The 26,784-nt window shown below is 46.4% G+C and overlaps 1 protein-coding gene across 2 annotated transcripts; it reads left to right on the forward strand.

Moving 5' to 3' along the window:
- Positions 1-25,587, forward strand: KPNB1 (karyopherin subunit beta 1). Of its 2 annotated transcripts, XM_076356989.1 has the most exons (22): positions 1-190; positions 519-577; positions 3,807-3,989; positions 5,466-5,666; positions 7,414-7,566; positions 8,690-8,749; positions 9,097-9,186; positions 9,611-9,721; positions 11,344-11,445; positions 12,630-12,854; positions 13,277-13,468; positions 14,782-14,912; positions 16,130-16,277; positions 16,596-16,667; positions 19,033-19,177; positions 20,870-20,952; positions 21,586-21,693; positions 21,952-22,095; positions 22,207-22,312; positions 22,665-22,779; positions 23,389-23,550; positions 24,260-25,587. In XM_076356989.1, coding segments are annotated over exons 1-22 (2,631 nt in total). In that variant the 5' UTR covers positions 1-150; the 3' UTR covers positions 24,261-25,587. The 2 variants fall into 2 exon arrangements, with proteins under 2 accessions (XP_076213104.1, XP_076213103.1); XM_076356988.1 differs by lacking the exon at positions 24,260-25,587 and having other exon boundaries at positions 23,389-23,554.
- The last annotated feature ends 1,197 nt before the right edge of the window (positions 25,588-26,784 follow it).

Below are 26,784 nucleotides of genomic sequence, written 5' to 3' on the forward strand. Positions count from 1 at the left end.
CCCGCCCCGCCAGGCCTCCGCGCGGGACCCCTCCCTCGGCCGCGTCCGCGGGGCAGGCCCCGTCTTTCTTCCCTTCCCCTCCCTCCCCTCCTCCGGCCCCGGCCCGCCCCGCTTCCCCCCCGCCGGCGCCGGAGCCGCCACGCCGCCGCCATGGAGCTCATCACCATCCTGGAGAAGACGGTCTCGCCGGGTAGGGCGCGGGCGGCGCGGCGGCGGCCTGAGGGAGGGCGGCGGGTAGGCCCGGCGGGGCCGGGCGGGGTGGGGACCGCGCACCCCTGGGGCGGCCGAGGCGGCGGCTCCGGCCCCGGCCCCAGCCCCGGGAGGGCGTGGGCGGCGGCGGGGAAGGCCGCGGGGCGGCTGGGCCGGGGGTGGGAACCGGGGCGGAGGGGGTGAGGGGGTGGTGGGGGGGGAAGGTTCGGCCGCGGTGTCCGCCGGCGGCGCCTGAGGGCCGGGCGGTTGGGCCCCGCGCGCCCGCTGACTGACGCCGGTTTCCCCCCCCCGGCTTCCCCCCCCCGCAGACCGCTCCGAGCTCGAGGCGGCGCAGAAGTTCCTGGAACGGGCGGCCATCGAGAACCTGGTGAGCGCGCGGGGCCGGGGCCGCCGGGGCCGGCGGCGGGCGCTCCCCTCCCCTCCCCTCCCCTCCCCCCCCCCTCCCCGCGCCCCGCCCGGCCAGGCCGAACCGCCATGGAGCGCAGCCTACCCTGCCCGCGCCCGGCCGCCGCGCCCGCCCAATAGCAACGCGTTCTCCGTCTCCGCCAGCCAATGGGATCGCGGCGCCGGGCGAGGGGGCCGCGCCGGCTGCGGGAGCGGCCGCGGGCCATGTGCGGCCGCGGCCATCGCTGCCCCGGGCGCCGCCCGGCCCCGCGGCCTGCCCCGCCGGCCGCCCGGCCCCGCGGGCTGCCCGGCTCCCTCCTCCCCGCACCGCCATCGGGCGATTTCCCCCCCACACACACACACACCCCCCTCGGCGCGGGCGGGCGGGTGGCGGCGGCGGGACGGGAGCACCGGAGCAGCACCGGAGCCCCGCCGGCCCGGGGGACGGGGAACGGGGGGGGGGGAGGTCGGTGGCCTGTGGCTTCACCCCGAGCAAAGGGAGGGGAGCTCCGCTGGGCAGCCGGCAAGCTGGGCTGGGAGTTGTCCCCGTGACCTTCTTTAAACAAAACAAAAACCTTAAAAAAAAGGCAAAAAAGGGGGAAAAAAAAAAAAATCCAACCCAACCCACCCCAGCCCCCCCGTCTCATCCGTGTGCTGGCGCGGGGGCGGCGCGGGGAAGTCGAACTGGCGGGCAGCGGAGTAGGATTTTTGCTTAGTCAAGGTGCGGTGCCGCGGCCGCTCCGCGGTCCTGGGAGGGGAAGGGTTTGCGGTGGCGCTGGGCTCTCCCGGAGGGCGGCTTGTCTTGCGGGGGGGGGGGTGGGGGGGTGGTTGTCGCAGGCACGTTATCGTGGCAAGCGAAACCGGCATCCTTCAGTTTTTAAGCGGTTCCGTGCGCTGGTCTCCACTGGCGTAAACTGGGAAAGTCGCAGAGTATTTACGTTGCTCCGTGTGAAGGTGTGCGAGGCATCCCTCAGATCAGAATTGACGTCGCCTTTGCGCTGAACGTCGGTTTTGAGACAAAATTCGCTGAACTGCTGGTTGTTAAGCCTCAGGATCCACACACACACCCCCCCCCCGTTAGACTGAAGCTCCCTGGGCTGTGTTACGTGAGGTATTTCAGGGCGATGTACTTGAGCTGCTCGCGATCCTGGGTTTCGGGCTTTTAAAACGGCTGAGGGATACGCCGGTTTTTCACGGTTCTGTTTGTACTTGCTGCCTTGCGAGAGCCAGGTCAAGGCAGCGAGCGGAGGAAACGGAGCTTATGCTGGGGCTAAAATGCGTGCCCTGGTGTGGGATGGGGACGCGGAACGGCCCAGCCGCGGAAAGGGCAGGGGCTGAGGGAGCTCCAGGTGGGCTGCGAGGGCGGTTAATGGCTTGGCGGGAGGGTGAGGATGTGGGGCTGAGGGCTGTTCCCACCGCGGTACGTGGTGGGTGGGAAGAGCTCCGGCTGGCCCCGGGGAGAGGGAAGGGGTCGAGATGGGAAGGGGTAGGAGATACGGGGTCGAGCGAGAGGTTCTGCGCCCGGGGCCGCAGCCCGGTACCCAGAGCTGGAAGTGATCTCCCGGTTACTTAACGGAGATGCACCCGCAGAGCGGCTTGTTCTTCCTCGTCCCCTCCTCCTCCTCCCCGTAGTTAATTTAGACCCTCTTCTGAGATTTTCATTGACACTTCTGTAGGTGTGAGAGCTGAGGTCGTATGCATCTGCATTTGCTTTGAGCCTCAAGTCTGGAACGCTTAATGTAATGCATCTCATTTTTAGCTAGAATTATTCCTAAAGCTCCATGAAAAGCCAAATTTTTTTTGCTAATTTATGAGTGAGAAATCCAAGGGCGCTTCTTCACCTTTGAATTTTAGTACGGTTTTCTTCTCAAAGGTGGCAGCAACACTTCTGTTTTGTCCTGTGAACTTTTTTTGAACGGTTCCCCACTTTTAATAAAATCAGCGTATAAAAAGTGAGCAATTTTGACGACTGGGAGGTGGTTTAATGTGGTATATTTGTAGGGGGTTTGTCTACCGCATTAAAATTTCAGAGTCTCTCTAATGGCTTACACTCATCAGTTTAAGTTGTCCCACGTTTTTGTTTCCAAATTCTGCAGTTTGAATGTTGAAGAGCGCTGGATAGCCCAACTAAATTTTTATTTTTTAAGAGCTGTGCTTGGTCATTGAAAATGTGGAGTCCGAGATACTGGACTTAATCTATGTTTCTCTTGAACTTTTGAAAGTTAAGTTAGTTTTAAAAATGGCTATTTTTGGTGCCCTTAAAAGTCTTTGTATGTATCTTAAGTTCTGTTATACAGATTATAGAAGCGGGTTACGTGTAACTGTATGTTAAACGCTTTCAGGAAAACCATGTTCCTGCTTGGTGTGAAACGGTTTTGAAAATGGCGCAGCTGTTTCCACTGTTTCCTAGAAAGGTTTTCTTAGTAGGCGAAATGCTTCATAGGGCCAGCGAAATGAACAAGCTTCGCTGCTGAAACTTTAGCTGTCTCTTGTACGCGGCGGAAGTCTCCGAAATGCAAAGCTGTCAAATCGGGAAAGGGTTTAAATGCGGAGGCATTTCTCGCTAGCTCTCACCCAAAGCAAGTGGCACGAATGTCAGGTATTTTTATCCACACGTACGCGCTTTTTGTGGGGGGTAATCTTCATGTACGTCTATGCACCTTTGATTACAGAGAAGCAAGTTCATGATCTTACAAACCTATTTGTAATGCACCAGAGGAGCATCCGATTCCCCGTTTTAACAATTCCTGTGTTAGATTAGAGTTCGGGTGTTTGCCTTGAAGCAAGGAGATAAGTAGCAGAGAGTTACTCTTCGCCATGTTTGATATCCATCCAGAAAATACGTATCTTGGCATACGACCTGAGTAGTTTATTTAAAAGAACACTTAAAGCAGGCAGGAGCACGGAAGGTAACAGTTTCTCAAGTAAGCTGAAAAAAAACCCGGCAAAGTCAATGCCCGCTTACGTCACTTTCCAGCGGTTCTAATTAGGAGCTTAACGCCCGTAATCTCGGGATAGAGCCGCCGTCGTTGCGCGGTGGTGGCGGTTTGCTGTTGGCCTGGTAGAGAAGGAGCTTCAATGGGTCGTAGTCTCGTTTTGCTGGGCGAATGGGGGTTTTTTTCTTTTTTTTTTCTTCCCCCCTTGTTGGTGGGGAGGGGCGGGCGCAGGCAGGCGCAGGCAGGGGCGGGTGCTGAGCCCTCCTCTCTCCCCAGCCGACCTTCCTGGTGGAACTGTCCAGAGTGCTGGCAAACCCCGGCAACAGCCAAGTTGCCCGCGTGGCAGCCGGCTTGCAGATCAAGAACTCCCTGACGTCCAAGGACCCCGACATCAAGGCCCAGTACCAACAGAGATGGCTCGCGATCGACGCCAACGCCCGCAGGGAAGTCAAGAACTACGTAAGTTTTGTGACTTTTGGTTCTCCGCCTGTTGTTTTCTCGCGGCCGGGGGGTGAGCGATGAACGTCTTGTCCGTCCTTTTCCACCTGAGGAGTCTTCCGTCGGCTGGCTGCTCCCTTTCACGAGACGAGCAATGTCATCTGCACTTGCTGGGGTGCTTTGTTGCTTGTAGCGTATTTAATCTGTAGAACTATTAGGGTAAAAAAAGCCCAAACAGGTATGAGGCTGTGGCCTTTAAATTCACACCTGTATATACTTTTACAAGGAGCCTCCGAATAGTCTCGTGTGATTGCGGGAGCTAATGGGCATGGCTTCCCCGCTGGGTGATTGCAGCTGGGTTGGTGTTTCCTTTTTCTTATACTCGAACGGCTTCCTCAACTGTTTTACGATCCACATTAACATCTTTGAAGCAAACTCTGTGTCTGAACACACGTGTTTACACGAGGCCTGGCAAATTTTGAGAGTAGAATATGGTCAGATACTTGCAAGCTCCAAATAGGAAATTATATTCTTAAATTTTCACACAGTTGGTGAATTTGCCCGAGGACTCCTTTGTTCTTTGATAGTTAAAGTTCAGGACTTGCAATGGCAGAACTGGTGGCTTAGTGTTTTTTGGCTAATGGGAACGAAGGTGTACTTGGGTGTGCGCAGCATTTTGTAATTGGTACGAGTTGGCCGTATGCTTTATGTGATGTTTTTGTGTTAATGGAATCCGTATATGGCAGAATAAGGTTGGGCACGTGACAATGATACAACTTTAGTCTTTTATTTACATTGATGATAGCTAAAGGGGAACTTACACTGTTAACAGGAGCTGTCGTATTGTTGTGTGCTGAAGCTTACAAAACCAGTTTATTACTGTTTTCTGTCAAGTGCCATTAGAAATACAGTATTTGTTAAGTGGATGTATGGAAAATGAAGACGTATAACTGGAAATGCTGAAACAAATGCACACCCCTTCATTTTTTTAAGAAACGGTTATTGAAGTGTACAAAAAAATCATTCTCCTGATTGATTGCAATTAAAACGAAAGAAAATTACTTAGTCCTTTTCCGATTATCCTGGCATAAAAAGTCCGGTATTTGGGGGTGGGGGGGGGATTTTTAAACCACAACTTGTTCAGCTTTCGCAATTTTGCTTTATAGTGCAAGCCGGGAGGAATTGTTCAGTGAGTCATTGTCGCGCGTTGCGGCGCGTAGCATTGTGTATGGGATTTAAAGGATGTGGTACAAGTACGCGTAATCACACAGCTGTAGCTCACTTCCTGAAAGGGGCAGCCATGGCCAAGTTCATTTCAAACATTATTTGTCCGTGGTCACGGCCTCGTTTGAAGCGGGAGAAAGCGGAACGAGCAAACTGCTTTCTTGAGGAAGGGGTGTGTTTTGGAATAGCGTCGAGCGGAGACTTGAGTGGCAAGCCAGCGCCCATCTCTTCGGTCGCTGACATCAAACCATCGCCTGCTAATCTCTCCCGCAGGTTTTGCAGACATTGGGTACAGAAACATACAGGCCCAGCTCGGCCTCTCAGTGCGTGGCCGGCATCGCGTGTGCGGAGATCCCCATGAACCAGTGGCCCGAGCTCATTCCCCAGTTGGTAGCGAACGTTACAAATCAGCACAGTACGGAGCACATGAAAGAGTCGACGTTGGAGGCCATTGGATACATCTGTCAGGATATCGTGAGTATATTTTAAGTATTATTGTGAGTTTATTTTAAGGGCTGGCCCAGCCTCTCCCCAGCACCTTTTCTCTCCCAGCCTTTCCTTTCTCACACCTCTGTATCTAGTAGGCTGTAATGCTTCCTTGTGGCTGTCTTTTAATGCTTGTCCGGAGGATGTCTCTGTGCTGACAGAACGATGGGCAGTAAAACGCGCAAGGATGGTGTCTGAAAGGACTGACCTGCTTTCGCAGCGCAAATCCAGGTCATCTTTCGTAAGGTGCAGATTTAAGTCTATATGTCGCTGCGGTCATACGGTGGTGAGGGGTGCTGTGACAAAACTTCAGCTGAACGTCCAGTTGTGTAGAACGTTACAGATGGGAGATAAGCGTTTGATTCCTTTCTGTGTTGGGGAAACCTGACAACTACCTTCACCTCGCGTGAGGAGTCCCTTTATTCTTAATTTAGGAATTTTTGGGAGATAAGCGTTTTGATTCCTTTCTGTGTTGGGGAAACCTGACAACTACCTTCACCTCGCGTGAGGAGTCCCTTTATTCTTAATTTAGGAATTTTTGATGCACAGGCAAGAATATTTAGCTCTTTGAGGCACCTTCTACAAAAGGTCTCATGGTTTTATCAGCGTAGTATCGCGAAGCGTTGCATCAAGTATCTGATGTGAATTGGCTTGCAAAAACCCTGTGCGCTGTCTGACCTACCACTGAAAAACAAAATTAGCTGCTGGTTTTTCGGTGCAGCTGAACGCCTTCGAGAATGTACGTGCGGCGTATTGCTGGTTGAACCTCGGTATAGTGAGGTAAAAAGAGAAATCTTCTGTTTGGTGATTTCATCAGGCCGCAGGGGATTGGTTTCACTGGGGAGGTCGGTTGCTTCACGGCAGGTCAATGAAATAAAGGAGGAAGTGTACGGCTGGATGGGGGGAGTGCTCCAGGTCGAGCGTTGTCTGTTACAAGTCCGTGCAAGGCTTGGGTGCGTGTTCGTTGGTTTTTTTGGGTGGTATGTACCGTTGGCCTCTGGATTTTTGGATGCCCTGGCTTGCTGGTTGGGTATTTGTAACCAAGATCCCTCTTAGAGTTTTGTGGTTTGTCAGTCGCATTGTGACACAGTTTGTGACTACAAACTACTGTTTGTAGTTAGGGAATCTACTGCTGGATAAATTCTGATGTAACAATTAATACAGTTATTTGGGCATCTTGCAGTCTTTAAATTTACCGTGAAGAAAAATTAATCTTTAGTCTGTGTTCACAGCTTTATTCTTTAAGCCTTGAGTGCTTAACAGTTACCTGTCCTTGCTACTGGTCCAGGCAATGTATTTTTGCCCTACGTCTAAAAAAGATTGGCATCTTTACCAATAAAAGTATCAACTGCAGCTGCTGGTGTAGACCTCTGCCCAGTATATAAAGGAATTGGAAAACAGTGTTTTTTAACGTGCTAATTGAATGAAGTCAAGTACTCTGAACCTTGTTGGCCTATTATTTGAAACAGCCGAGTTCATTTGGCATTTATGACTTGAATATCTGGAGTATTTGCGCTCAGTTCAGACTTCTCTTTCCTGTCCCTGAAGCTGTAAAGACATAATGGTGTATGAATTCCTTGTACCTGCGTTCCGGTCCTCCCATTGAACAAAGGGCTTCTTGGCCTTAATGTCTTAAAACTTCTGCTTGGAGATTTCAGGATCAAACCTTGAGGTTACTTTAAAATATGGCGAAGGTTGTTCAGCTGGCAGATAACTTTATCAACACTTCTTTTAGGATCCAGAGCAGCTTCAGGACAAATCCAATGAGATCCTGACAGCCATCATCCAGGGAATGAGAAAGGAAGAGCCCAGCAACAATGTGAAGCTAGCAGCTACTAATGCACTCCTGAACTCTTTGGAATTCACCAAAGCAAACTTTGACAAAGAGGTGAGGGGGTGCCAATTCTTGGCCTAAAATGCAAGGGCTGAATCCACGGTCTATGATGAGAAATCATGCACCACGCTGAATTTTGATGCATAATTCTGTTGCAGCTGAGACTTGGATTCATTTCTGTAAATCCGGTATGTTCTTGTTGTAATGCAGAAATAATGTGGAAATCTTCAGAGATTCATCAATGGAAAGGAAGCATCGTTGACTTTTTTTGGATAAATTTGAACTGACCTTAGAGTTTAGCCTATTAGATGCTCAGCCTATTAGATGCTCTGCTTCCTAATCAAACTCTGCTCTATAATGCTGCTGCAAGAGCGCAAGCTTGGATCAGCACTTTCTTTCAAGTGGTGTGGCAGCAATCCAGATTTAACTTTGCCTCTGAAAATTGTTGGGGGAGGAAGGCCTGTAAGAGCCTTCAGAATAGGGGCCTCAGAATGAGAGTCTTTTCAGAACAAATATATTGATTTTTCTTTTCCTGCTCGGATTAAGTCTATCCTCTAGGTCTCTACCAGGGAGAGTGCGGGGAAGATGGAATTAATATTGAACCTTGAGCTTAGAAGGTCTCTTAATGAAAACTTCCCCATTTCAACTATTCAGTGGACGTTGATGGGGATCAACTAGAGTCTTTCAGAATTTGAGATGGGAGGTGCATGATCCATTCAGACCCTATTTCTGTTGGGCTTTGGTACTGTAAATAGCCTGGGCATGAGTCTGTTCCTTCCTACTAAAATGCAAGTATCCAGGTACTGCCCCTCAAGAAATTTATGTCCTGACTGAGTTTTGAGGTTTCTTGAAGCAATTGCTGACGTAGTTCAGGAAACAGCAGGATTTTTTCCTTCCCCCCCCCTGAAAAGCTAGTGTCTTTAGTTCTGCTGTATCTTTCTACTTTGGACAGCCTGTTAAGCACTTTTTAAAATGGAAGCTTGGGCATCCCGTTTTGGGGAAGAAATGATTTAAAATACTGCAGTGAATAGTAACCTGTACTGGTCCTGATCTTCAGAAGTGCCGCGTGAACGATGGTACTAGTTCCAGACTCAAAATACAGCCTCCGTAGGAAGGCTTGCAAAGACTTTAATGCTTTTGTAAGGCAGTTCTAATGTTCTTTTATTTCTCCTTCTAGTCTGAAAGGCACTTTATTATGCAAGTAGTCTGTGAAGCAACGCAGTGTCCAGATACAAGGGTGAGTGAAATTAAATGCTTGATTTGTCACTGCACCTTTCTGGGGAAGCTGGCTAGAACCTCTGGCATCAACACACAGTTGAAAAGTGTTACATGGAATAAACAATATTCTGTTAAATGATTGGTGCGCATGTAAGTACTCAAACAAAATTAGTTTTATACTTAAAGTTAGAAGTAGTAAACTACTAGAAGGGTTTACATTGTTTGTTGTGAAAGGCCTTATTAGGTATGGAGTAAACTTAAATCAGCAGAAAGGCTGGGTTATTAATCTGTGGTAGGCTACAACTGTGCTTGGTTTTCAAAGCACTCGGAAAAGTCACATCTTTGATCCGTTTTCTACTCTGACAGGTACGAGTGGCTGCCTTACAGAATTTGGTGAAGATAATGTCCCTTTATTATCAGTATATGGAGACATACATGGGTCCTGCGCTTTTTGCTGTGAGTGCTCAGGTTTCTCCTATATAGTTGTCTGATCTTCCTGTACTCCTTTGTCCTAATCCAAGAGGAAAAGTTTTCCTACGTTCCCGATTTGTTTTTCTTTTCTTTGGCCGTGACTGCATGCTGTGAATCCCTCTCTCCTAGCAAAATCCGTAAAACCAGCATCAGGTGTTTCAGACCTGAGACTCCAAAAGTCAGGACAACGCAGATTGCTTGACTTGCTCTGCAGTCCTCCCAAGCTGCTGATAGCCGATAAACTTCTAAATGAGGAGATTGTCTTCAAGAACAGTAACTCTAATGTGGCGTCTGATTTCAGACAATCTCGAATCTCGTACCAGTTGGCCAAAAGTTGGGGCACGTATTTCAGGAGAAATAACTTGCTAAAACGTCCTTCTCTCCTCTCCTTTCTTTCATGTTTCTAAAGATAACTATTGAAGCAATGAAAAGTGACATAGATGAGGTGGCTCTACAGGGGATAGAGTTCTGGTCGAATGTCTGCGATGAGGAGATGGACCTGGCTATAGAGGCGTCTGAGGTGAGCTCGCAGATGACCGCCGAAAAGCGGCGGATGCCTGTGATCACGTTTGGGAATGCTGAACTCGTGTCTTTGAACCGCATCTGAAAGTCCTCCTGTTCTCCCAAGTGGAACAGTGTAGGAGAGCCCGTCTGAGCCCCTCGTGCGGCGGTCGTGGGTCCCTGATGAGACATCGTGCACCGCTCTGATGCGACGTGATGCGTGTCTGTGACAGAAGCTGAGACCTGAGGCTGCACGAAGCCTGCGAGGCTGGTTGACTCCGCAGGTGTTAGGTGTGCTGCAGGCATCAGCGCAGTGTTGTGGTACCCAGCTTAGTTTTTAGCTGCTAGCTTGGGTACTAGCAGCTGTCTTAGCCAGGGCTCAGCTATGGTTAGTTTATTCTGCCGTTCAAGGTAGATGCGAAGCTCGTAGCTAAGGTTGCGCAGGGGCTGCCGTTCGGAATTCCCTTTAATAAGTCTTTGGGTTATTTTCTAGGCTCTGTAGCCTAATGTAAAGTTCTTGGTGTAGCTTGAATGTAACCCCTTTTGCTTACTAGATTAGATTAGGCTGAACTGCCTTTTTAAGTGAGCCAAGTGGTTTTAATGCCAGCCTGGCTGGGAATTGAAACTGCTCGAGTTAAAGGTTCTCTGGCAGGTTTGATGAGGACACACTGTGACATACAAGTGCTAGTTTTCTGCAAATGGTACGTGACAGCTACCTGGTTTCTTTTTAGCATTCCAAGTCAACTCAAGCTACTCCTGTAAGGTTAACCTAAACGTGCGTTAAGCGTGTATACTAGGCACAGTATAATCCCAGAAGATTCTCAGTATCATGAAGATCTTTGAGCTGTTGCTTCGTTAAGACAGCATCTTGAATTGTTGAGCTATATATACCACATCGAAGGGAGAGCGTTTCTTGAATTACTTGCTGTCTTGGAGGCCTGGTGGACTCTGTTAGGCTGACGTGTAAGATTTTGGGGTCCGTTACAGGCGTGAGTGACTTAGTCCTACCCCAGTGTGCAGAGAGATTGATCACATTCTATGTAATACATTATTCATGAGTTAAGTATAAAATTATGGGACGAAATAAAAGTAATCATCTCTTACAATGGATCGGGCTGGAGATGAATTTGGGGTATTGTTCTGCATGCAGATGCTGTTTGCATAAATTAGCTGTAGAGATCAATAATAGCTTAAACTTTGAAGGGCTCTAGATGAATCATACCCATCTTTAAAAGTAGCTAAATGTATATTTATGTTGAATGCCCAAAAAAGCGTTGATAGCAAGGATAAAAGGACAGTCAGCAGCACGTAGGTTTAGTTTATATGCTGAAGACCTTTTGCTGCTTCTACTTGGGGTCACTTGTTAATTATACGTAACTGCAAACTGAAAATATTTCTATTTGTACCATGTGAGGAGGGGCTCTATGTTTGTATGGAATGGCAAATTGAACTCGCTTATTGAGTATTTAACTGGGATTGGTGCAGGGTGTCCTTGAGGTTCCTGTGTGTTATGGTAACTTAAAGTTTGTGTTGGGCAGGAGAGGAAAGCATGCAAAAGACAGTTTGTATCTACTGGAGTTCGTAATTCAGATCCCATGCCTATATAGCCACTGAGAATCATTTTGTAACCTTTTTTTCTAGGCAGCAGAGCAAGGAAGGCCTCCAGAGCACACTAGCAAATTTTATGCAAAAGGAGCACTACAGTATTTGGTCCCAATTCTAACACAAACATTAACAAAACAGGTGAGTTGCAAAACCCCTGCTGCGTGTTAAAAAATACGTGCCGTGTCTACTTTCAAGTTCTGGGACAGTGATGCTACTGTTGCATGGAGGAGCAAATTGTCCGTCGTGGTCATGGCTCCCTTGCATAGGTGACTTCTTGATATGCTTGGTCCCAAAGATGCTTTAGGTCCCCTCGGGTAGTTTTTAACGGTGCGCTTGTTGAGAGCACCTGCAGTGGCAGTCCTTGGTCTGTGATGAGATGTCATGCACCACTCTGACTGAATGATGCATCGTTTTTTTAGGGCTGAGACTGTGAGACTGCGTGCAGTGTCATTTTTATGCTGAATTCTGTTAGTACGTGCTTGTATTTATGGTTTCTGAAGAGGTTTGATAGTTATCTGTATTCCTAACGAAATGTTTGTGAAATTAAAACCAATATACAGTCTCTGTGTCATTAGAGATCCAATTTCTGGAATTCTTGAGCTTTACTTTTTGAACTGTGAAGTCCATGTTTATTTAGTACCTATTAAACACTTCACAGAGACTTGTTTGGTCTGTGTTTCACAGTCTAATCAAAATTAATGGAATCACTTGCTACAGCAGGTCTAATTATAAAATAAAACTGTTAATTAAGCCATACAGGATGGAGCTCATTTGTCTTACTGCGATGAACTGGGAAAATGCTTGGCGCTCTTAGGGAATCCAGGGAATTGTTTCCCTGTTTGTTTTGTATCGCTGTCTGTCTGGTTGCGGAGAGATAAATTGCAGGAGGTTCTAAAGTGCTTGTTAAAACGGGAAAGATAAAACGGATAAGAGAATCCCAGGTAGCTAACGGGGGGGAGGGGGAAGAAGCTATTTAACTGGTACAGCGGGCCGCTCTGCAAGGCGATGGCATGGATCAAAGGAACAAAATCTCAACCTAGCTGAGAGAGAAGCAGTTTGGAAGATGTACGAGGCTACTGTAGGCGCGTCAGTAAAGAGCTGGCAGCCTTACACCAGGATGGAAAGGTACAGATGATGCAAGTAACTCGGGTTGCCTCTCTGTCAGAGATGTAGCTAGTACTTCCAGACCTGAATTAATTTCTAAATATAACACCTGGTAATAAGGCAGTGTTAATTGCGGTAGATCCAACAGGACGCCACTGCCCGTGAGTGGTTAGGGATATTCTCCTCCAGACTGACCAGGAGTGCTGTTCTCCTCCTAGGATGAAAATGATGATGACGACGACTGGAACCCCTGCAAAGCAGCAGGAGTCTGCCTCATGCTTCTGGCGACCTGCTGTGAAGATGACATTGTTCCTCATGTGCTGCCCTTTATTAAAGAACACATTAAAAACCCAGATTGGCGATACAGGGATGCAGCTGTGATGGCTTTTGGGTGCATTTTGGAAGGACCAGAGCCTAACCAGCTCAAACCACTAGTCATACAGGTAAGACTCATTGTGTTTTCTTGGAGTAAAAAGTTTCTTGTTTATTTGGAGGAGGATGTCTGCTTTGCATGTTGTTCTTAACCTGTGGAAAAGCAAAAGGATGCCACCTTTTAATCACGTTTTAGAGAGATTTGGTAGGCCCAGGGCAGGTGGTTGGGTTACACAGCTCTGATTCACAGGGATATGCAGGACTTCAAATACCTGACTCCAGATGCCTCAGTTCTCGAGTCTTACCCCCTGGGAAATAACTTCATGAATCTTAAAATGTGGGAAAAATGGCCTAACGGGGTCTAGACTGTCCTCCCCTCTCCGATCTATTGCTAGCTCGTAGAGAATACGTTAAAATCAGAAACAGTGGCAAATTCATATTTCCGTATATTGCATATGATGACATCTTTCTCCTGACTGCAATTATGTTCTAGGCAATGCCAACTTTAATAGAACTAATGAAGGACCCCAGTGTTGTGGTTCGAGACACAACTGCTTGGACCGTGGGCAGGATCTGTGAGATGCTTCCCGAAGCTGCCATCAATGACATTTACCTCGCTCCACTGCTGCAGTGTCTGATGGAGGGCCTGAGCGCTGAGCCCAGAGTGGCCTCCAATGTGTGCTGGGTAAGGCAGTCCCTTTGCTGTTGGACGTATGACAAGGTTCTATCAACAAGGGGAATGCAGCTCATAGTCATATATATGAATACACGCACACGTATATATACTCACACACTTAAATGGATTTCAGAGATGACTCATGGCTTGGTCATCCAGCACACACAACTGTTGCTAACTGTAAGTTATCTCAAATCTGTTTTGTGGCTCTGGTAGGAAGGAATAAAGGAACAAATGGATTTTAAGGAGAAAAATGCTAATGATCGCTGAGTGTAGAAGTTGCCTTCGGTTTGAAAATGCTATGGAAACTGTCCTTGAGAACAGGTGCGATAGCTGTTTAGAAAAGGCATGCTGGGATTTAGCTTTTTTCTTGGGGACAACTGGATTGCCACCTTAATCTGAAGGGAGAGACAAGGTACCTTGTTTCCCATTACCTAAGCCTGCTTCTGCGGTGGTTCCAGAACTAAATTGAGGAGCGTGAGATTTCTTTTTTGTTCACTTACAGAGCTGCAATCCCTTGGGTTGGCTTGCTAACTTCAGTTGTATTACCGTCTTGATGCATGTCTACTACCAAGTAGCATATCTGATCTTTCACCATAAAGAGAATGTGTCCCTTACTGCCTTTTAAGAGAGCTGCTCAGTAAGAATTGAGCTAGAGATGAGTGCATGTCAAAACAAGTTTTAGAAATTACAGAATTTGTTCTCTTGGTATTCCAGAGGTTTGAAGACTTCTGGTCAGGACGGAAGCTTTTCCCCGATACGTTGATCCTGGCAAAAGTCCGTGTAACTGTGGCTTTTGTCTCCTGAATATGACGACTACTATATGGTTTTAGGTTGAAAGGAAAATGAGGAGGCTTTCAACTCTCCTAATCCACCTGTCTCTCAGAGCAGTTACAACTGCTGTGCAGCTGGGAATCTGAGCAGTCCGCAGCCTCGTCTAAACCAGGATTTTAACTTGCGATGATGATGCCGGGTAGTGGGTAGAATCTGTTAATACCCTGCGAGGTTCGAGCAATCTGCCTTTATTCAGTTTGATTCTTGACAGCTACCAGTTGTTGAGACCAGTGACGTTGTGTGGACATTTGACTGCAGACAGCGTGACTGCCTTGCGTGTTAATGTTACGTTTTAAGCCTTTGAAATTTTCACCCCTGTTGTACCGAAGTTTGGTGCAGTAAACAATTAGCTGTTCACGAGGGGAGCTGTTAATCCTGCACGTTTCGGGGGCGGGGGTTTCTTAGGGTGAAAACTGTTGGGATATATGTTTCTGGACTTGTGAGGGTAAACCCGTTTGAGTAATAGCAATGGTTGTTCTGTGTTTCAGGCCTTCTCTAGTCTTGCTGAAGCTGCCTATGAAGCTGCAGATGTAGCTGATGATCAGGAAGAACCAGCAACCTACTGCTTATCCTCTTCATTTGAGCTAATAGTTCAGAAACTTCTGGAGACTGCAGATAGGTAATGCTAAACTGCCTGGCTTAAGCTCTGCAAAGATGCTTTTTTTGTTTTTTTTTTTAATTCAGACTGTTGGTCCTCTTTCTCTTGCAGCTTAGATCTGGATAGTGTTTTATCAGAACCGGGCTTTTTTGGTATCACATGGAATATAGAATGCTAATCCCCAGGAAGAAAGCTATTCACGCAGAATAATTTCTCAGTATTTTGTCCATATCTGCTTGTAGTAAATCTGGGGTTACCTCCAAGAGTGCCTCTTCCATGTTTTATTTTGGAGTTCCCGAGCACAGTTTAAGACTGTGCACATCTTTTGTACGGTAGTGATAAGACTCTTCAAGGTTGGCTACAAGGCCACTGAATAATCAAGATTGCAGCAAGAGATAATTGGAAATCTGTGTGTTTCGTACAGTTTGTTTTACTGTGATTGTTTTATGCCGTGGTTGTTGCTGTAGTGTTACATCCATTTACATTAGCACCAGGTACTCCCAGAAGAGCTGAGGACCTAGTTAGGCTAGATACTGTCCTTTTCCCAACTAAGCTGAAATAGAAATAGACGAGGCAAAATATTTTCTCAGTTCTGCAGATGCAAAAATAAGGGTAATGCTGAAGTCGTATTCTGCCTTGAAGGTCGCATAAATCTTGACAGCTCAGAGTTCAATCCTTGGATCAGTTCAGTCATCGGTTGAAGCCTTTTGCTGCAGGACTGCTTCTTCTTAAATGGTGTCCCTGTCTGAACAGTTCAAAGTCTAAACTCTTCCTGTCTAATTTACATCCAGCCAGAAGTGTAGTGTCTAGCTCAAGGCTCTGAAGTCCATCAGTCATCTTAGCATAGATCTCAGCTGTCTTTATTTCAAATTTAACGCCCTCACCAACATCTCGGAAGGATGTTAGAGAGCTGGTAACATATGCTGCTCACCCCTTGAGACCGTCTCTTCCCAGGCAGGGTAACGGCACACTGGAAGATGTGGGTTTGAGGCTTTTTCTGCTCCTGTGCTTGCTGCCAGTGACTGAAGATATTGGAAGTCATTATTAATAGCGAATGAAAAAATGTTCCAAAAGTGGCTTCACAAATTTCATTTACTTTCAAGTCTTGGAATACAGGAATGCAAGTGCTTCTGCTTGTCACAACACTAAAATTTAGCTGTTACCAATTTACTAAAAAAAAGTCTGTTTCTAAGCAAGCCTGAGCACTGGGAGCTGCAAATATATTCCTTCTGTTACAGGCCTGATGGACACCAGAATAACTTGAGGAGTTCTGCATATGAATCTCTGATGGAAATAGTGAAAAACAGTGCCAAGGACTGTTACCCTGCTGTCCAAAAGACAACTCTGGTCATCATGGAACGACTCCAGCAAGTGCTGCAGATGGAGGTAGGTAAACCCGAGTTTTAAACCCCGGTGACAGGGAGGGGTTTAAGGAAGCTAAGTAGGTGTGGTGTTGCTGTTGTGCTGGTGTAGAAAAATCAGTTTTGTTGCTGACTGCATATATTAAAAAAAAAATAAATAAACACACATTATACCATATAGATGGTAGATATGTTAAGCTTCTGAACAGTATCTCTTGTCTTAAATTTGAAGAAACAAATACGTAAAATTGAATCTCTGGAACTCATAGCGCTGTCAAAATCCTCTGGGTTTGCATGGACTGCAATGCAGGCTTTTCACATGTGGGGTTTTGTTCTTTTTCAGTCTCATATCCAGAGCACTTCCGACAGAATCCAGTTCAATGATCTTCAGTCTCTTCTTTGTGCTACTCTACAGGTAAGTTCCTGTCTCCTGTGTTTGTGGTTATGGGAAGGAGGTGGTTTTGGAGACGTTTCTGTGCCCCTGAGGATGCAGACTTGGTCTTGCTGATGAGATCTGAATGAGGAAATGGGATCTGTGTCCCAGCTGACATGTGGGAGGTGATACAAGGTTCAGAAGGCTTCAGTAGAGTACAACTTACAAAATTTAGGGCAATATGGATAAAGAACACTGTACGCGGCATGTTAAAGATTGTATGTGCTTTTCAGATTGGCTTTTATGTTGGCTACAGGCTGAACAATCGCTTTGGTTGGCACAGACAGAAAAACTCCATAACGGCTTTAATTCGTTCATCTGCCTCTTGTGGTTGGTGTTCTTATTTAAAATGGCACTAATTAAAATGCACTGAGTGTCCTTGAAATTAAACATCTGGTAATGAACAGCCCGTGTGACTTGGAGTACTAGCACATTTCAGTTCCTTGCTTACTCCTACAAAGTCTGCTGAAAAAGCCACTTTTTCCACCCCCCACCCCCCACCCCCCCCCAAACCGCTCGGGAGATTGATCAGACCATCCTCTGAAATACGTTGTATTTGATATTGAAGCTTTCCTGTTTGCACTGCAGGAAGGATGGTACTGTCCTGTCCTGCCTAGCTTATTAACAGGTACAAGGTGCTGCTTTAAAGCTCTATAACAGACGTAGATTCAGCATCAACGCAGCTCTGTGCAGCTCAGAGAAGAAAGGAGTGTTTTCTTCTGGAAGTGTAACACAGTACTATGTAAGCTGAAATAAAAGCAGAGCAGAGTATCTATCCCTACTCAGATTTATTCCTTTGTTGGGTGGGGTTACCTGTTCTCTGCAGTTTTCTTCCATTCCTATTAGCCCAGGAAGGGGAGCCTTTTCCTCGCCCGCAGGTAACAGCCTGTTTCTATCGGTTTTAGCTTCCCGTTCCCTTAAGGGAGGTTAGGAGGTCTCCTGGCTGTTCTCTCCAGGTTGTTTTGAGAAATCATTAATTTCATCCCTCTTGTTCAAAAGCCCATAGCATCAGCTGTTACTTTCACTCTCCAATTTTTAGGGTAATTTTTCAAATAATGGGTGGGTGGGAATAATCTGTCCTTACAGGGAGACTTCAGTATCTAGAATCTCTCCTTTTGGCACAGTGTGATCACTGATCTCTTTCAGGACGCCTCTGCCTATGGGAAGTGTAGTACAGGTGGAATTAAACTGCGGGTTTTAATTTGTAAACGTGTGCTGCTTTGCTATCTCAAAATCTGAACCTAAGTATTTACAGTAGTTGCAGCAGATACTTAAATACCACTAAGTAAAAATCAGCAGGGAGATTATTTTCAGTGTTACGTAGTCAACGATACTACTTTGTTACATACTTTTTCTCTTCTGCTGGAAATACAATTATGAACATCCAGCAGAGGAAAAACATTTGTTGATATTTAAATTGAATGAGACAATCAAGACCAATTATTGAAACAGTCAAAGTCAATCTCCTTGGATTGACTCAGTTTGAAGAATCAGACTTGAAATAATTATTTTCCTCTGCAGGTTAAGGAATCAGTCTTTCTCTTTTCGTAGGAAATGTACCCTTATTTAAAATAAATTTGCATCAAGGCTGTGTTCTGTAGTTCACATGCCGAAAGGGATGGTCAGAACTACACAGTAGGAGCAGAGCATAGGTTAAGCTCAGGTATTTCCCTGGGGTGTTTCCTTGGCCCTTCTGCTCACTGTAGCGTGCTGGGTAACACAGAGCACACGTGTGCTCGCCAGCCTGCTCTGCTTGTATGTAAGGCTGCCTCTGCCCTCTCCAGAAACCAGTTTTGCTTTTCAAACACCTCAGTGCTAAACATGTTCCCATAAATCTCTTTTGCATTGGTTGTATGTTAATTTATTCTCTGTTCATCCTTGGTGGGAGAGGTTTGACTGCAGTTAGCAGTAAGGACATTCTTATGTCATATTTCTGAAGTTTAATTCTGTGGTTTAGAAGCAAAGCTTACGTGCAACCCATACTTGGCAGTAAGAGATTGCAGTCACATTGCTGTAATGGAAAAGGGCTCTTTTTATAGGGCCAGATTTAGGCTGGTCACATTTAATGCCAGCTTACAAATGGAAAGCCCGGAGAATAGCCTATGCAGCAGGAAAGGTAAATTCAGCTTGTTCTGTAGCTGGCAAATTGAATGCAGCTAAAATGAATGGGACTTTGCCCTTGCACTGACAAAGCATATTTTTGCAGCAACAGAGTTCAAACAGCAGCTTCCTTTTTAGCAGCCCAATGCGGTCACGAGTGTTCGGAGCTCGCGCAGGAGATGTAAAGGTGCGATTCAGCCTTGCATGGATGGAAGCAGTTACAATCTCTTTCTCCGTTCCCACCCAGAACGTCCTCCGGAAGGTCCAGCACCAGGATGCTTTGCAGATCTCCGATGTGGTGATGGCATCTCTGCTGAGAATGTTCCAGAGCACGGCGGGCTCGGGGGGCGTGCAGGAGGATGCCTTGATGGCAGTCAGCACCCTGGTAGAAGGTCAGTCTTGGGCTGCAGAGCAGGCTTGTGTTCGGGGGGAGGCAGAGCTGGGACAGCACTGGTTTGGTTCCTTCTCTTTGACTATATGGCAGAAAACATTGTTAGTTCCTGGTTTTGCTTGAGGTATGGTTTTGACCGCACGTCTCACCACATCTATCTGTGAAGCTCTGAGACTGGCCGGTTACGCTAGGCTGTGTTTCGTGAATGAACGGTTTGTTTTCCGTTAATAACGTAGCTGCAATGCAAATTCTGCCAGAAAAAAAAATAAATAACTAGTGCTACTGTGTACAGTGTCCAGCACAATGGGAACCTGCTCTCTCCGTGCTGCTGCAGGACAGATTTAACGTTATCTTAATGATTCATACTTGCCACTGCCCGTGACCTGTGGTGGTTTTGTGGAGTTTTGTCAGTGGGTGGATTTACAGTCACTCTTTTTGTTTAAAAGAAATCACGGTGGCAAAGATCAGTGTCAGAGCGGGTCAGAATGGGTGACGTAAAATAAAATTTGGGTTGTGGTATTCCAGGCAGTTTTGAGCCTCATGGTTCAGGTTTAGAAGGTGGTGGCTGTGGCATCATGTGGAGCCCTAGGAACACGCTCTGTTGTCAAACGCTACGTATGAGTGTGAAAGTTGAGGTGCTGTTGAAAGTACATTTAACCTCATGGCCTAACACCCCTGCCTTATCTCCAGTAAAAGCCACGCGTGATTTGGAAATGGGTCTTCGGGGAGATCAGTTTGTAAGGAGGCTCGTTTGAGTCTTCCCTTTTTCCTGAGGCTGTTATCCTGGCTAGCCTGTTGAGGGTCGGAGCAGGTGACAGGACCTACTTCTAGTAGAAGTACATGCCTGAGTGCTCTGAGAACACAGGACACCTTGTAAGTGCAGCAGAGTTAGTTTTGGCTTTTTGGAGTAGCCCCTTCCGACACTAGCGTGTTTTGGAGAGCGGGTCTTTGGCGGGTACCCCTCTGACTGCTCTTGGGAATGTTTAGTGGAATTGCCTGAGGAAGCTGGGAAGTGAGTGAGAAGGTTGAGTGGGATCATTGCAAGCTAACGGGCAAGTAAAAATGTAAGTGTGTATCCTCTTGGGACAAAGGCCTTTTCGCTTTTGGATAGGTAAATCTGCATGCACGGTCTTAGTAATGCAAGTGACTTGGGGAAGGTAGGAGTTAGCGGAGAAGAGCAGAAATATTTTACTTCAAATATTGCTTAAATATAAACATACTGAAGGGTGTGCTGCTTGAACCGCATGGCTCTGAAGAGGTTGAGCAGCTGTTTCCAAAAGGAAGATGTTACAACTGTTATGGCAGTAAAGCGATGTGAAAAGGCGTAGAGTTTTCAACTGATGCAAAGCAACGTAACAGTGCCGAACCCTGTCTGAAAGCGTGCCGCCCTCTCCCTCTGATGGGTCTGCTCAGTCAGAAGATCTCAACATCCTTTCTGAGCACAGGAGGGGGTTGTCTTGTCTTCAAAGGCCTGCAAAGAATTGAGCTTTTTCGAATCTCAGTGTAGTCCAGGTGGACATATTTCACTGACGCTCAGTTTTTGTGTGAGAATCGATTTGTCGTGCTTCTCTGGAACGTACAGGTACTGGTTTTGGGTGGAATATAATGGCGGGTTTCTCTTTTGTTGAACTCCAGCAAATACATCGTAGGTTGGGATTTTTTTTTTTCTAACTCGAATATTTTCCGTGCACAGTCTTAGGTGGAGAGTTTCTGAAGTACATGGATGCCTTCAAACCGTTCCTTGGCATTGGACTGAAGAACTATGCTGAGTACCAGGTAGAGGTCAAACCAGGCAGCCCTGTGTTCACAATCTCTAAATTCTCATCTGCTCACAGATGCTGAGTTCAGCAGGTGTGCACCTGTAAAATACCACAGCTTCTGGTGATGAAACCAAAATTGGAGCCCCATAGACTTTTCTCTAATTACTGGCGGCATGCACAAATTTAGACTCTCTTCTGTTTAGTTCAGCAGAAGGCCTTCGTTGACTTGACACCTGTGTTTTCACAGTGGCTGCATATTAGTTGGCCTTGGTGAGGAAAGAGGTTGCTACTGGCCGTGAATTTCCATTAGAAGGTCAAGTCGCGGTACTCACCGTGGGGTGGATGTTTAGACCACCCGGCTGCTGAATTTGGTAGTGTTTGTTCAGACCAAGTACCTGCCACTTTGTTGGCATCTGGATCTCTTGCCTTCCCCCTTGGCGAAGCAAGCTCAGCTCTTTGCAGCTTTGTGATACAAATGGTTAACGAAGCAGGGACTCATCGGCTGCTGTGTGAGGGTCATTATTCTCGGTGGTTTAATGGCTGCAGACTCTCACCACTACCTTAGTGCTTTAATAAGCTGAAGCTGTAAGGGAAGAGTGTGGAAGACTGACTCACTGGGTGGGCGTCTCACTTGCCGTTCTATTTGCAGGTTTGTCTGGCTGCGGTGGGCCTGGTTGGTGACTTATGCAGAGCCCTGCAATCCAACATCTTGCCTTTTTGTGATGAGGTTATGCAGCTGCTCTTGGAGAACTTGGGGGTGAGTGTTTACCTTCTCATTAGCCAGTTAGTAACAGTTGGCTTGCACACTGAGAAGAAAGTGGGAGGTGGGAGAAGCAGAAGTGTTAGGCATGCTCTGAAGATCTCGTGTTTGACAACTATCTTGCTTACTATTTGAATGGAATCCAAATTTATTGGGGGTAAAGATTTACATTTCAAGTAAATGTCTTAATTTATTAGCTCCTCCCCCCTTAAAAAGAAGTGCAACTGAATGTAATGGCGCTGAAATCTCTTCCAGAATGAAAACGTTCATAGGTCTGTGAAGCCTCAGATTCTCTCAGTGTTTGGCGATATTGCCCTTGCCATTGGAGGAGAATTTAAGAAGTACCTAGATGTCGTACTGAATACCCTCCAGCAGGCTTCCCAAGCACAGGTTGATAAGGTAAGCCAAGGGTGCGTGCTCCAGTTCCTTCATTAAAATCACAAACGAGTAAGGGCTGTGCGCACGTCATCAGGGACGTTGCTGAAGCGTGCTCTCCTGTTGCCTTTCCAGTCTGACTATGACATGGTGGATTACCTGAACGAGTTGAGGGAGGGCTGCCTGGAAGCTTACACTGGCATCATCCAAGGATTGAAGGGAGACCAAGAAAACGTGCACCGTGAGTACTCTGTCCTACTGCGGTGTTTCTGTGCCTGAAATGACAAAGGGAGATAGGAAGAACTCTGCCTGGACAAGCTGTTTCGCGGTTGTTGTCACGTCCACGGGCATATCCTTGTTCGCTCCCGTCTGCGTGGCAGTGAACGCTCTGCTGCCATGAGCAGGGAATGGGTTTAGAGCCCTTCACTATGGTTCCTCTTCCTCCGGCAGTTTTTCCCCCTCCCTATCTCAGAGAGCTCTTCTGGGGTCGAATTCTGGCTGTCTGGGGGGGCACGCTGGAATCCCTTTTAAAGGACAGACTGTTAAACGTGAACTGTGTTTCACCCTGCTGTAATAACGCTGTTTTCTTTCAGCGGATGTGATGCTGGTGCAGCCCAGAGTAGAATTTATTCTGTCTTACATTGACCACATTGCTGGAGACGAGGATCACACCGATGGAGTAGTGGCGTGTGCTGCTGGACTGATAGGGTAAGCATCCCAATCCCATTTCACCTGACAGCACGCTCATTAGATAAATAGAAGTCTTTGTACAACAGCCTTAATATTTGAAGCTGCGTTTTTATGACCGTCTGAAGTATTTAACATCAGTTCTGGGTTTTTACAGTCTAGTGTTGGATGTTTAACCCAAGGTGTGAAGCGGTTACGCAGGCGAGGTCCTTTAGCTGACAGGGTGAAAACCAGTAGGTAGAAGTGAAAGTTGGATGTGTGTTACAGAAATTCCAGATCTAGGATTTTTCAAGGGTGACCTGGGCTTAAAAACAAAACACCTCACCCTCAGTTTCCTGGGTACGGAGGAGCTCGGGTCAGGGTGTTTTAATCTTTTCTGTTGCATTTAGGGAGAGCTGATGGGAACATCAGGGAGATCAGGCTTTGGACAGGAGATTGAATGTCTCCGGTTAGTCACGATTTCAGAAAACTGTTCAGCTCTCCTCCTGCTGGAATTAGTGACCATATGCAGCATTTTAAAAAGGACATTAGCTGTGAGTCAGATTTCTTTTTGCTAGCAAGAGCTGATCAGAGTGGTACTGGCACATCTGTTTGTGGCACTCAGCCTCAAAGCCTCTCTTACTTCTTCAGGGATTTGTGTACAGCATTTGGAAAAGATGTACTGAAATTAGTAGAAGCTAGACCCATGATACATGAACTGCTAACTGAAGGAAGAAGATCCAAGACGAACAAAACAAAAACCCTCGCTACCTGGGCGACTAAAGAACTGAGAAAACTGAAGAATCAAGCTTGGTAAGGGATTACACCCACCTCCTTTTCATGTTGCATAATTATGAAATTGGCTAAACTCCTGAGTCTGAAAGAGATGCTTCACAAAAGCCTTGTTCTCTAGAAGGTTTTCTCATTTATTTTTCTGTAAACAAGCCCCATCTGTGGTCTTGTATATCAGAACAAATACAAACCGAGAAACATGGTGAACTGCTTGGCTTTCACAAGACCAGATGCAGACTGGAGGGCTTCTTGCGCTGTGAAATGAGTCACCCTTGCTAGTCGGGGACGATCCCGCGCTCCTCCAAATGCGGTATAATTGAAGCCCGTTGACCCCTCAGTCCTACTCGGAGATCAAGGAGCGTCTGGACGACGCTCTTAGCCGTACGGTTTAGTTTTAGGCAGTCCTGCGAGGAGCAGGGAGTGGGACTCGATGATCCTTATGGGTCCCTTCCAACTTGAGATACTCTGTGAGTCTGATTCTACCGAAGCACCTTTTAAAAGGAGCAGATTGTCGAGGGGGGCATGATGGTGTATCTGCATTTGGGAGAGTAAGTCTGGTACAGCTTTGTCCCCCCACCTTGAGAAGTTCCGTAGTATCCCTGTTATTTCTCTCTTAGTCATTTTTTTCCACTTACTGCTAGTTTTATCTCCCAAATATGGGGTTTTGTGGTGTTGGGTTTGGGTTTGTTGGTTGTTGTTTTTTTTTTTGATGGACCCTTTTTGCTTGCAGATCTGTTACCATTGGGATGACACCTGAGACCCCCACTGGAAATCTCCAATCTTTTGAAAAAACCCGGAAGTGAGGAGTGTGCACGGATGCTGAATGTTTGGGAATGAGAGGATGAGTGAGTGAGGCTTGAAACACACCACATTGAAAATCCCGCCACAGCAACAGCAGCAGCGCTGTTAGCGAGCTGAGCACTGACTTGCGTAGAAAACCTGGCATCGGCCATCTTCGGGAAGAGGGAACGACCGATTTCTGTCCAAGTAACGAGCAAATCTCTTCTTCCGACAGACCAGGACTAGCTTCTCTGTCGTGGCCGGCGCAGAAGGGGAACGGCCGGTTTGGAGGAGAGGAAACTGGGTTCAACTGTGGTGCTCTTTGTCTGAGGTCTGGCTTTGGCTGCTGGAGAGAGATGGAGCCTGGGTCTCCAGCCGCCTGCTGTAACCTTTGCCGCACGATGCTGTCGGTGCATGGGATAAAAGGAGGGGGTGAAGGATTTTCAGTCTAGGAGTGAGTGTGTGTGAATGAGGCGGTATCCACATTCTCAACTTCAAGTCATTGCAGTTTATCTTTTCCCAAAAAAAGGGTTAGCTGTTGCATTTCATAAACTAACCGAAGTTCAGTCTACTGACGCAGCATAAGAGATGTAAAAAAAGAAAAGAGGAAAAAAAAAAAAAAAGAAAAAAAAAAAGGAAAGTCGCTCTTTAGGGCTTTTTATTTTAGGGAAACACTGACGAATGTTCAGAGCTCCCGTTCTGAGTGACGCTTTTCATGATCTCGTTTCATCAAAGCGCCTTTCCTTCCTTAATATTGTTCAACTGTGAATGTAGAAATGGGGGAAAAACAAAACTCTTGCGTTAGAGGGAATAGAAACAAATTGTCAAACAAGATTTCAGGCTTAAAAAAAAAAAAAAAAAAAAAAACAACACAAAAATGCAAACGTTAAGTGCTCCGAATTGGCAGTGAGAACGCAAAGGGAAAGATCTCTCCTGACTTGTACTGTAGCAGCCCGAACACCCACAAAAATTGTGCCAAAGAGTTGAAAAACAAAATAAAACTTCAGGTAATATTTTGGATTGCAAAATGAGGATAAATTCAATGTTCAAACAAAATCTGATAAAATGCCATTTGGAAACTGCTTGGCCTTTTGTGCTCTTTATTTGATCAAATTTAATGTGGTATTGGTCTCTTGCTGCACTTCAAAAACAAAAAAAGGAAAAAAGAAATTTATATAAAATATATATATACTGACTTGAGCTTACACAAGACGGCACTTGTAAAAGGTTATATTTTTCCACTGCAGTTGAAGATTAATAAAATGGTGTCAAACATTCCCCAATACTTCCTTTTTGTATTCTTGGTCTTTCCAGTAAAAGGGGAACCCATTAACCATTTTTTTTTTTTTCTTCAATAGAGTAGTAACAGTCCGATGGGCAACTCAGAAATGAATTGGCTGTTTACTGCTTCCCCAATCATGCAACGTTTTATTTTCACATGAAGGATCAGAATCTCTCGTTTCCTCTTAAATGAGACTTTTGCTTTTGAGGAATAGTCCCTTGCTTATCCTAGATTGTCAGCAATAAGCCAAGAAAAAACGGAGGAGGTGCAGGGTTTTGAGACTATTTTTCATTTCATTTTTATTAATGCAGCTGTTGATACTACCAGCATTTGAACCTGCAGTTTAACATGGGCATTTTTAGAAGCTGCTTGTGGGAGGGAGAGTAGAAAATCTTTAGCCAGTATTTTTTTCTTTATTTTTTTTCTTTTTTTTCTTCCCCCCCCCCCCCCCCCAAAAAAAAAGCAGGCGAGGATCTGCTTTATTCCCCAATTTCCTTTTCCCGGTCTGATCCTAGGATCCATTACAATGGAGTCCACTTTTGTTGCCCATCTGCACTGCAGCATCCACAATAGCTCTTGTACAGGGTATCAGATATGTGCCTTTCAGTGCTGGGTTCAGATTGCAGTCGAAGTGCCGACTTTGAACCAGTGTACAAAAAAAATAAAAATAAAATAAAAAAAATCCCAGGTGTTTAGAGGAGAGGAGGAGCTCTGTGAACTGGGAGAGCCAGCCAGCTCCGGAGCACGGACTAGGGAGAGGCCTGGGTCACGTTTCTAGTAATGCCTTTTCTTTTTATTTTGTTTCTCGAGGCGGGGTGGGATTTCCTAAAAAAAAAAAATATAAAAAAAAGAAAAAGCCATTCCTGAAGTTGGGGAGGGGGCGTGGAGGGAAGAAATCTGATCATTCCTCAGTGCTACCTGTTTCTGTCCTGTGTGGCTGTTCAGCTGTAGACAGCAGGAGAATAAAGTACACTGAGACAGTAGTGGAAACAAACCTTGTGTCTGTCCTGTTTGTTTTGGGGCTTTTTGTTGGGGTTTTGGTTGGTTTGTTTGTTTGTTTTTTGTTTTTTTTTTTTTTTGTTTGGTTTGGTTTCAGGGAACCAGTTCTCAAAAGGAATTGCAGCGGCGCAGGCTTTACGTGAGCGATGTAGTGGTGAGCAGGAGCTTGTCCGCACCCCCGTGCCCGGTGCCTC

The sequence above is a fragment of the Aptenodytes patagonicus genome, chromosome 20 (assembly GCF_965638725.1).
Source record: "Aptenodytes patagonicus chromosome 20, bAptPat1.pri.cur, whole genome shotgun sequence".
Taxonomy (NCBI): Eukaryota; Metazoa; Chordata; class Aves; order Sphenisciformes; family Spheniscidae; genus Aptenodytes; species Aptenodytes patagonicus.

What these genes read in the sequence shown, in the direction of transcription:
- KPNB1 (XM_076356988.1), top strand. Translation starts at nt 151, where the DNA reads ATGGAGCTCATCACCATCCTGGAGAAGACGGTCTCGCCGG. An exon ending in GGGCGGCCATCGAGAACCTG is followed by an intron (nt 578 to 3,806) that starts GTGAGCGCGCGG and finishes CTCTCTCCCCAG; the next exon opens with CCGACCTTCCTGGTGGAACT. An exon ending in GCAGGGAAGTCAAGAACTAC is followed by an intron (nt 3,990 to 5,465) that starts GTAAGTTTTGTG and finishes TCTCTCCCGCAG; the next exon opens with GTTTTGCAGACATTGGGTAC.